Source organism: Pteropus alecto, unplaced genomic scaffold, assembly GCF_000325575.1.
Source record: "Pteropus alecto unplaced genomic scaffold, ASM32557v1 scaffold134, whole genome shotgun sequence".
NCBI lineage: Eukaryota > Metazoa > Chordata > Mammalia > Chiroptera > Pteropodidae > Pteropus > Pteropus alecto.
This window is the reverse complement of record NW_006436283.1, coordinates 690,961-701,197: the sequence shown is the minus strand read 5'-3', so window position 1 is coordinate 701,197 and position 10,237 is coordinate 690,961. Positions and strand designations below refer to the sequence as shown.

Below are 10,237 nucleotides of genomic sequence, written 5' to 3'. Positions count from 1 at the left end.
CCAGCCCCGGCCCACCTGCTGCCGCCGGGCCCCCCAGCCTGGCCTGGCCGTGTCCTGGGCTCCCAGTGGGCGAGGCCAGGCCTCTCACCTGGACTGCACCCTCAACGGGTCCCACCCTCCCCTGCCACCCTCCGGGGGTGGCGGGAACTCTGCCGCGGGCCTGGCCTGAGGCGTTTCGCCTCACCCAGCCGCTCTGCCCTGGTTTGCCCGGCCGCCCTGGCCCTCCTCCCGCAGCCTTAGGTCGCTGCGGATCTGCCGCGCTGGGACACCTGTCCCCGCCCAGGCGTCCTCACTCAGCCTGCGGCTCCGTGGGAGGGGCTGTCCTTGCTGGGCGGAGGGGCCGAGGCGGCCTGGGAGCGACGCGGGCGTGCGCTCTGTCCACAGCGCCGTGGGAAAGACCTGCCTGCTGATCAGCTACACGACCAACGCCTTCCCCGGAGAGTACATCCCCACCGTGTGAGCGCGCGGGGCGCGGGCGGCCCTGGTCTGCGCTTCTGGGTGGGGGCGGAGGTGCCGACAGGGCCCCCCCTTCCGTGCAGGCCCGAGACCCCGAGTCTAGGCTGACTCTTCCCGCTCTGCCCCTGCAGTTTCGACAACTACTCGGCGAATGTGATGGTGGACGGCAAACCGGTCAACCTGGGGCTGTGGGACACGGCGGGGCAGGAGGACTACGACCGGCTGCGGCCCCTCTCCTATCCCCAAACTGTAGGTGACAGCGGGCCAGCCCCAGGGGCTGGTGCCTCGGGTGGGATCCCTGCGATCCTGATGTGGGTGAGGGGACAGAGGTCATCAGGAGCCTCCTTGACCACTCCCATGTGGGTCCCCTCCTCGTTCCTCCCAAGGACGTCTTCCTCATTTGCTTCTCCCTGGTGAGCCCCGCCTCCTTTGAGAATGTTCGAGCCAAGGTAGGGCGGGGTCTGCCTCGGGGGCGGGGTGGGGTGGGCGGGGTCCGTCCTTGGGTGGGACATGCCCCCAGGACTTGCCCTGACTGGATGGGGTCTCTGGCTTGAAGACCTTACATGGGCAGCTTGTCCTTTGGAGGCAGAGGAGATGCCTGTCCTGCTTGGCGGGCGGGGGTCTGCAGGTGGCGGGAGAGGCGTTGGTGAGGGGCAGGGGTGGTGAGTGAGGCTCTCAAGGAAGGGAGGGGCCCTGCCTGTGGGCCCCGTCAGGCCTTGGAGCTCCCTGGCTGGGCGTTGGTGTCCCTCACCAAACCTAGTGGTCACCTCCTAAAGTGGGAAGGATGGGTCTAGGGGCCATGGGGGAAGGGACCCGGGAGCCACGGCCTGCTCTGGGCCAGGCTAAAGGAGAGGTCCCTGAGGGGTGGGGTCAGAACCTCTGTCCCCACAGTGGTACCCGGAGGTGCGGCACCACTGCCCCCACACGCCCATCCTCCTGGTGGGCACCAAGCTGGACCTCCGTGACGACAAGGACACCATTGAGCGGCTGCGGGACAAGAAGCTGGCGCCCATCACGTACCCCCAGGGCCTGGCCATGGCCCGGGAGATTGGTGAGTGGGCTGTGCCTGGCCTGCAGGCGCCAGGAGGGAGGCGTGTTCTGGGGCGCCAAGCTGCCCCTGCCGCCCCGCCCCTCACCGCCCCCACTCTCCCCACCTCACTGTCCCCCAGGCTCTGTCAAGTACCTGGAGTGCTCGGCCCTGACCCAGCGGGGCCTGAAGACAGTGTTTGACGAGGCCATCAGGGCTGTGCTCTGCCCGCCGCCCGTCAAGAAGCCTGGGAGGAAGTGCACGGTCCTCTAGGGCCCGGCTTCGGGGACGGCAGCCCCGCCCATGTCCACGGTCGTGTTGTGTCCACCTGTGTCCCTGAGTCTGCTGTGGGGAGTGGTGTGGGGGGAGGGGAGGAAGCATGGGGCGGGGCGATGGGGTCCTGGCCGCTCTGCCTCCTCCTTCTGGGGGCTCAGCTCCAGCCTTCCCTGGTCCCCATGGGAGGCTGGGAGGGAGCAGGGTCTCCCTCAGGCTGTGGGTTGGGGGGGTAGCCAGCGAAGCCCCAGGATGGGCTTCTCTGATGGGCCAGGGTGGGGGTGGGCTCTAGTCATGCGCCTGGGATGGGGCGCCCCTTCTTATTTTATACAATAAACATTCCCCACCAACATCTGCCTGCTCACCCTGCCTGCCCCTAACCAACCCCCAGCCATGGGTCCAGAGGGGGTGAGCACCCCATACCCTGGGCAAGAGAAGGGAAGGAGAGCGTTCTGAGCCCTCTCAGTCCCCGAAGGAGGTGACCCAGGCGGAAGTGGGGGCAAATGTCTTTAGCTCCTTGCAGAGAGCCCGGGCTTCTGGGAGGAACACGGTGGACCCCGCTCTAGTGCTTCCAGGTGGCGGGGGGCAGTCGGCAGTCAGGCCCCTCCCCACAGCTCCCCCACACACCCAGGCTGGGGGACACTGAACTGAGTTCAAGAAAAGAGGTTGGGACAAAGGGCAGCCGGGCGGGACCGCCACGGACAGCTGTGGAGGTCGGGACGGCAGGGGGCAGCCCGGCAATGCCGACCAACATCAGAAACGGGGAGATGAAGCGGATATGGCCCGGGGGGCCCCCGAGCCATGGTCCGGCAACCGCATCCCCGAGGCCGCGGGCACCACTCCAGGCAGACCCGTGATCAGAAATCCACTCAGCAGAACCAGCTGCTAAGTTTTCAGGAATCTTGCTAACCACTTGTTAAACTGTCATTATTAATAATTAGATAAACTTACGATTAGTTGTATTAGAAACCAAATTAACAGAGTTCATCACTTTCTAATTTTTGTGCACATCAGCATTATTTTTGCTTTTGTGGTTATTTATACCAGTTGAGTCTGGCGGGGCCGCCTAGGCACGTCCCTCCCCAGCTGTGCCCTCAGTGACACCACGTTGCTGGGAGTATTCACACTCCGGCAGCTGGCAGATTCTCCATCTATTGTTTGCTGCCAGACTCCGTGGTGAGAAGCAGAGGTTAGACTGGTGTGCCCGCCTGTGCTTGGCACGCCATGAAGAACCCAAAGAGCTGAGGGAGCGTTCTCCCAGCATCCGAAGCTGGTCTGGGCACGCAAAGACGTCGCTCAGGACAAGTCGGTGTAGTTTCAGCACGTCCGTGTTTCACTTCCTGCAGAGTCAGCAACTGCTCGCCGGCGTTCCTTCCTGTCGGCCACCGCCCCCAGAGCCAACCAGGGCCCAAGGCCATCCTTCGTCCCATTCGCCACCCTCCTCAGGAGCTGGCCTCGGGAAGGTCTCACCTTCCAGCCCCTGCCAGAAAGGTGGCAGGTCTGAAAAATCTCAGGTGTGGGAGCCAGGCTGCCACCTGGCCGTGGATATGAACTGAATGCGTACCTCCCCACCTGGGACCCACTGCTACACCCGGCCCCGAGCTCGACACTTTCCGGCCCCTGCCAGCAGCCTGGGAATCAGTGTGCAGCCTGGACAAAGAATCAGGTTTATTGGAGGGATGGGGGTCGGGGGGACTCGGCACTAGCATGGAGTGGGGTGGTGGGGCTGGGGCTCAGTTGGTGAGGAAGCCCCCATCCACAAGCACCCTGGAGCCTGTGGTCTGCTGCTCTCAGCAGGAAGAGGATGGTATCCACCACTTCGCTCACCTCTGCGGGCGGGGTACAGGGGTCAGGGCGTGGGTGGTGCGGGCTGCCCTCCGCCCTTCCTCCCACCCCCACAGGGGCTTCCCAGTGCAACTGCAGCTGGGCTCCCGGCTGACTCACCAGCAAACCTGCCCAGCGGGATACGGGCCAGAATAGTCTTGGCCTTCTGGGGGTCGCTCCAGTAGATCCGGCCCATGTCGGTCATCACCACTGTGGGGTTCACTGCATTCACGCGGATCTGTGCCCACACAGGCAGGGGTCAGTAAAGTGGGCTAGGGAGCCCTGGCACGCGGGCTGGGTGATGGGGGCACCCCGGCAGGGCTCACGTTGTGTGGCCCGAGCTCCAGAGCCATCACTTTGGTCAGCATGTCCATGGCGCCCTTGGTGGAACCTGCGAGGAGGGTCAGCATGAGTGGAGCCCGAGCTGGCTGCAGGCTCGGTGGGGTGGCCACAGCTGGGCTCACTCACAGTAGACGCTGTGGTCGGTTACGGCGCCCTTGGAGGTCTGGCTGGACACATTCACGATGGCACCTGGGGCTCCGCGAGCAATCATCCCACGGACCACAATCTGGAATGGCAGTGGGGATGTGAGGCCAAGTCAGCATCACCCGCCGGCTCCCACTCCTGCCCTGAAGGCAGCTCACCTGGGACACCTGGATGACAGCCCGCAGGTTCACGGCGAAGGACCTGGATGCGGAGGGACAGACCTCGGTCAGGGACGGGGGCTGCTGCTGCAGGGGAAAGCCCTCCCCCCGACCCCGTGGGCTGGCTCACGTGTCAATCGCCTCCTTGGTGACCTCCAGGAAGGGCTGCAGCAGTGCCACGGCGGCGTTGTTCACCAGCAGGTCCACGGGGCCCACGTTGCCCAACGCCCGCTCGGTGGCCTCCCAGTCACCCAAGTCCACGCACACGGGCTCCACGCCCGGGCACTAGTGGGCAGAGTGGGTTGGGGGGCGGAGCTGCTGGAGCCTCCATGCTGGGGCAGGGGCAGGGGCACAGCGGGGCTTCCCGCCCAGGAGGGGGTTGTGGGGGGGCCGGGTGCAGGTGACATTTCAGCCCACCAGGGGGATGGGTCAGGGGTCCCACAAGGGCCAGCCACTTTTTTGAGACTCAGAATCCCAGGCTGCTGAGGGAGCAGGGAGCGGAGTTAATGCGGCCTCTGGCCACTGGGCAACTCAGAGCTTGGGGATCAGGAGCCTGGCACCGCTCCCGGCAGCCCCTTCCCACGGTGGCCAGACCGCCTCTGGCCCCAGGCCTGCACGGCAGCCATTTCTGCTTCCGTCCAAGCCCAGGGATCCGCGCAGCCTGGAGGGGTTGGTTGCTGAGCATCCTCGGTCAGCCCAGCGCCTGGCGCGCGTGCGCCCCGCTCACCCCCGGCCCCGTCCGCGCCCGCGGCCCGCGGGGCAAAGGACGGAGCGGTGCCTACCTCGCGGACCAGGCTGTCCAGGTCGCTCTGGGTCCGACTCACGGACACCACTTGCACCCCCGCCGCGTGCAGCGCCTTGACCGTGTCGCGCCCGATGCCTGCAGGGAGCACATTCAGCGCGGGCGCCCCTCCCCGGTCCCCCCCAGGCGCCCCCGGCCGCCGGCCCACCTTTGCCCGCCCCGGTGACGAGCGCCCGACGGCCCTTGAGTCCCAGTTCCATGGCGGCGACACTGAGCGCAGCGCTTGCGGGAGCCTAAATACGAGCCGGGGGGCGCGGGAAGAGGCCAATCGCGGGGCCGGGCCCGGGCCGGGGACAGGCGAATCGCCGCCCGCTGCGGCGCGATTGGCCAGCGGAATGGGCGCGGCGGGGCGGGCGATCAGGGGTCTGGGGAGGGTTTTTCCAAACTGCGGGCTGGAGACCCGTCCCGTGGGCGTGAAACCAGTTTGGAGAGTCCAACCAGCATTTTCTCCCTGTCATGGAGATTTCTGTATTACAAAAACAAAACACAACGCGACAAAACAAAACCGCGGAAATGATACTTAATACCAAAAAGAACGTAATGAGAGAATCTGGCGCGTTGACACCGGAGGGCTGGTGTCCCGTCGGGCTGTGACGCGGGTGGCAGCCTGGGCCTAGGTCAGGGGGCGCGGTGGGTGGGGTGGAAGACAGTCGCTCGCAGAGCAGCTGTGAAGCACGAAGGAACACACAGACCCCCACGCGGGCCTGTGAGGCTTTGGGTCTGGCCACCTTGCTCTCCACACCCCTACCTAGCCTGCCTGTCGCCAGGGCCCGCAGGCCACCGAAATTCAGCTGCTCAGTATTGTCTCCTAGCCCCTGTCCAGCATGGAGGTTTTGTAGTCTGGGAGGAGGGCAGCCTGAGGAGGGGCTGCAGGCCCGGGCGGGGTGGGCATCACTGCAGCTTCTACTTCCTTGTTCACAGGAACCTGCTCCCCTGTAAGAGGCTGCCCCCCTCACCCACAGCCCGAAGGTGCCAGCCAGAAGCTGCTTCCTGCTTTGGAAAACAAATTAAAAGTAAACCCTGGCTTGGGGTATGTGCCTCTTCCTGGATGGGGGCAGGTGGCCTAGAGCTGGCCCCTGCAAGCTCTGGGCCAGGTGCCCCTGGGTGATGGCCAAGGCACACTGTGCTCAAGACTGGCCCCCTGCCCCCACCAACCCAACCCACCACCACACCTCTGGAGTCTCCCTCACCTGCCCCGAGCTGACCTGGGACCCCTGCTGCTCCTTCCCTCTGAGCTGTGGCTGCCGGGAGGGGGCCCTTCCCTGGTCCCCTCCCCTCCCCTGACTAGAACTCCATCTGGAGTGTACGTGGGTGAACGGTGTGTCCAGATTGTCCCAGGCGGAGGGAGTGTGGCCGGTGCGAGTGTCCCGTGATGGAAGGACATTCTGTCCAGGCTGGGTCCCCAAATCGGTGGACTCTTCTGGGCGGGGAGGGCGAAGGACTTAACATGTGCTCCCACTTCATGCCACTGATACCCGCGGATTCTGGTGCCAGTGTCACTGCAGGAAATGAGTCAGGGGTGTTGGCCCTGCCTGTCTCGCAAAGCAGGGTTCACAGAACCGGTGCCTCTGCCTGGAGGTTCTGGAATCATGGCGGGGCACGTGATATCTCCCCCAAGCCCTCCAGGTGTGGCCTTGACAGGCAGCCGTGCCCCTGCCACCTCTCCCTCACTCAGACTTGGGGTGGACCTCCGGGCACGGCTCCTGCCGGAAAGCCCACTGCGCCCCTCTGAACTCTCCCCGACTCCCAGAGGCCGGGTAGGGAGAAAAAGACAAACCTTCCCATTCTGCTCACCAAGGCGTCATTTCCCATGGCACCCTGAGGGGAAGGGTCTCCTCATATCTGGAAAACAAAGATTAAGGACCCGTGATATGGCAGGTGCTTGAATCTGTCATTTTGTTCAACATCATTTCGTTACAAATTCACGAGAGGAAAAAATCAACTCCCGGGGGACCACTGTCTGTGGGGTGTGCGCCTTCTCCCCGCGGGTTCCCTCTGGTCCCTCCCACGTCCCCAAGGCGTGTACGTGGGTGAACGGTGTGTCCAGGCGGAGGGAGTGTGGCCGGTGCGAGTGTCCCGTGATGGAAGGACATTCTGTCCAGGCTGGGTCCCTCCCGGTGCCCTGAGCTGCCTGGAGAGGCTCCGGCCCCCCGCGCCCCTGAACCGGCATAAGCGGGTTGGAAGATGAGGATCTCACTTGTCTTTATTCGTCTTTCTTAAATGTGTGTAGAGCTCACGTTTATTTCAACGTATAATATTAGAAATGCAGAAAACGGAGCCGTTTTAAAATGGAGCCGGAGCTGCAGCCCCAGAGGAGCCGGCTCCCTGCATGACTTCCTCCTCGAGCCCTTCAGATGTGGAAAACGTGGCCAAGTAACCTTCGGCGGGGCCCAGGGCAACGCTGTGTCCCCAACGACTGTTAGGGTAGATAACAAGACAGCAGAAATGTCTCCATTTCACGGGCGCATCACGAAAAATAAAAATAAGACAAGAAAGAAAACAGAAAGCTGTGGGGTCTCACACGACACCAGCACCGTCAGCAGAGCCACGGGGTCAGCGCCACGCGCCCCTCGCACGTGACCTTTAGCCCCATTCAAGTTTCATCACTTGCCATCAAGGTCTTAAACACACCCGTCACCTCTGAGAGCCCCTGGCCCGTGTCTGGCGCAGTGAGGGCCGGGGCTTCGAGCACAGGCCGCCGCGCCCGTCGCGCAGCTGGGACGCCCAAGGGGTCAGTCCAAGGTCGCAGGCTGTCTCTGCTGTCCCGTCACTCTAGCCTCCTCGCTCCAGAACATTCCTCGGCCTCGCAGTGACCTTCGCGGCCCTGGCACTTTGAACATCACGAGCCACTTACCATGTACAAAGTCCCTCCGTTTGGCTTTGCCCGGTATTTTCTCCCCATTAGACGGGGCCTGGGCATCTCTGTCAGAGCTGGACTGACGCCATGTCCTATCTGCTGGCGCCATGGCGATCCGTGCCATCACTGGAGATGGAACTGATCGCGGGACAGGAGGGGACATCTCCCGGATGTCAATCATCACGTCACCTTTCCAGGCCTGAAAAGAACATGGCTGCTGCAGCCTCGCTTCAGGCCTCTGACCTTGTGGGGACATCTCCTGAGTTCTGCGGGTCGTGCTAGGGAATTATGGAACCGGGGGTGGCCCCGGGGTCCCCCCAACTGGTGGCTGGTGAATGGAGTGAGGGTGGCTCCGTGGGGACCGCTCCCCCAGGCTGCCGTTTGCCGAGCTGTCTGCAGCCCGAGCTGCGATGACATCGCAGAGCGGAAACCCTTCCGCCCTCGGCCGCTCAGGGGCCCAGGCTGGCGAGGCCCCGTGTGTCGGAGCTGCGCCGTCGGGGCTTGGCGGCTGCACGCAGGGCCTCCCCCAGCTCCCTGGGCCGTGCCCGCCTCCAGATGTCCTTTCTCCCTTCTGCGCCCCGCTCCCTCGCACACTTGGCTCCCAACACCGCCCCACGCCCGGCTGCAGCCTGCTTTCTGCTCCCACTCCCTGAGTGACGCGAGTAACCCGTCCCTCCCCAGGGCCCTTCCCTTCTGCACCCACGATAAGTTGCTGTTTTCTCTTCTTAAAACAAACCAGTGAAACACAAACCCTCGCCGCCCACCAGCTAGCACGCGGCCTTTGCTCTGGTTTGCGGAAGACCGAGAGAGAGAGAGAGAGAGAGGAGCCGCGCCCTTCCTCCCGGGGCCCCTGCGGATGGCGCTCGGGGGTCCTCGCCAGACTCCGCCCCCGGGCCAGTCGTGGTGGTCACTCCCAGGCCCGGCCTTGCTGGTCTGCGACCTTCTCAGCTGGTCGGCCCACTTGGCCTGGGGCACTGCCCCGGGGAGGGTCTGCGGGCACACGCTTGCCCAAACACACAGGCGTGCGCGCGTGGGCACACGTACTTCCGGCCACTGAAGCCTGTCAGGGGCCTGGGAGACCTTGGGGGCTTTTGGGGTGGGGATTGACCACTTAGCCCTGCCACACACCTATATGTGTGTGTGAGGGAGAAAGAACACATGGGGGTGACAAAGGATGGGGGGTGGCCTTGGCTCCCCACGGTCTGCACATGGAAGGGCAGGGCTGGGCCTGGACAAAGAGTCTTCAGGCTCAGATTCCCTCCTTGGGGCCCCCAAGGAGGAAGGGCTTTGCTTTCTTTTCTCTTTCTCAGGGCGAGGGGAGAGGCCTCCGAGCAAACCTTCTTGAAACCGGACCCAGAGTGGACACTTGAGCAGAGTGGATTAGGACTGAGGCTGAATCGGTCAAAGTCCAGGGACAAACAGGCTCTGGTGGGAGGGGCCCTCCCGAAGGGCCACCCTTGGGTGCAGCTTGAAAGGCCATGCTCCAGGCTGAGCTGGGGAAGGGCCTGGGGGGCTGCAGGGGGACAGGGTGCCTAACAGAACCAGACGGGAGCACCCAGCCCACAGGCCATGCCCCACCCCACTGCCCAGGGTGGACAGTCTCCCAAGGGCAGGGCCGCCTTCCCCCCAACGGCCCTCCCTGCAAAGCCGAAGCATTACGTCACTTCATGTCACACTCAGGCCTCCAAGTCGAGCTCTCCCCCCGCAGGCCACTTGCTCCTCCACCTTCATGGCTTCTGGGCCCGGGTGCGGTGTCAGCTACTCTGAGGGTCACCGCGCTGAGCTCCTGAGCCCCGGGGTAGCTCTCGCGCCCTCCTGCCTGTCCCTCGTGCGCTCTCTGCCTGAGCCCAGGAAGGCAGGGGCACTGCCTTCCCCAGCACCTGGCAAAGAGAATGCTTCCAACACAGGTATGCAGGTGAGTGAGCGAATGAATGAATGAATGATATGTGCCCGAAATCAAGGGGGACAGCCACCCTGTGGCTACAGAGAACACTGGCTGTGACCTGTGCAGCTCAAGGAGCTTGAGGTGTAGTGGGTAGGAGGGGTGTTGGTGCATAGCTCTACTCCTGCCCTGTGTCCAAGAGGGTGAAAGTGGCTTTGTCACTGCCACAGGACTGTTGTCCAAAAGGCACTGTTGACACTGTTGACACCCTCCTAGGCAAACACAGGGGCCATGAACCCGTAAGTGGAGATTAAGTCCATGAACCACACAGAGCAGCATCAGGCTGCAGGCAGCACAGGGGGACTTCCTGGAGGAGGCGAGAGGCAAGCAGAGAGAAAACACAAGGGGACCCTGGTGGGAAGAGACAACCTGTTCAGATCACTGGGCACAGGTCACCATTCCCCTTGCACCA

General features: G+C 63.8%; 2 protein-coding genes across 2 annotated transcripts in view; one reads left to right on the top strand and one right to left on the bottom strand.

The window, feature by feature from the left end:
* The window catches only part of RAC3 (Rac family small GTPase 3), a 2,768-nt gene extending 906 nt beyond the window's left edge, over positions 1 to 1,862 (top strand). The window contains exons 2-6 of the mRNA XM_025047094.1: positions 171 to 456; positions 588 to 705; positions 843 to 905; positions 1,348 to 1,507; positions 1,626 to 1,862. Coding sequence (XP_024902862.1) covers positions 171 to 456; positions 588 to 705; positions 843 to 905; positions 1,348 to 1,507; positions 1,626 to 1,756 — 758 coding nt within the window. The 3' untranslated portion in view covers positions 1,757 to 1,862. The remainder of the gene's footprint in view (positions 1 to 170; positions 457 to 587; positions 706 to 842; positions 906 to 1,347; positions 1,508 to 1,625) is intronic.
* An 831-nt stretch (positions 1,863 to 2,693) lies between these two features.
* Positions 2,694 to 6,881, bottom strand: DCXR (dicarbonyl and L-xylulose reductase). The gene is given in 10 exon segments (XM_006912143.3): positions 2,694 to 3,547; positions 3,549 to 3,585; positions 3,701 to 3,818; positions 3,907 to 3,971; positions 4,049 to 4,148; positions 4,225 to 4,267; positions 4,355 to 4,509; positions 5,007 to 5,104; positions 5,175 to 6,525; positions 6,804 to 6,881. Coding segments are annotated over 9 exon segments (726 nt in total). The 5' UTR covers positions 5,227 to 6,525; positions 6,804 to 6,881; the 3' UTR covers positions 2,694 to 3,489.
* Positions 6,882 to 10,237: the final 3,356 nt, after the last annotated feature.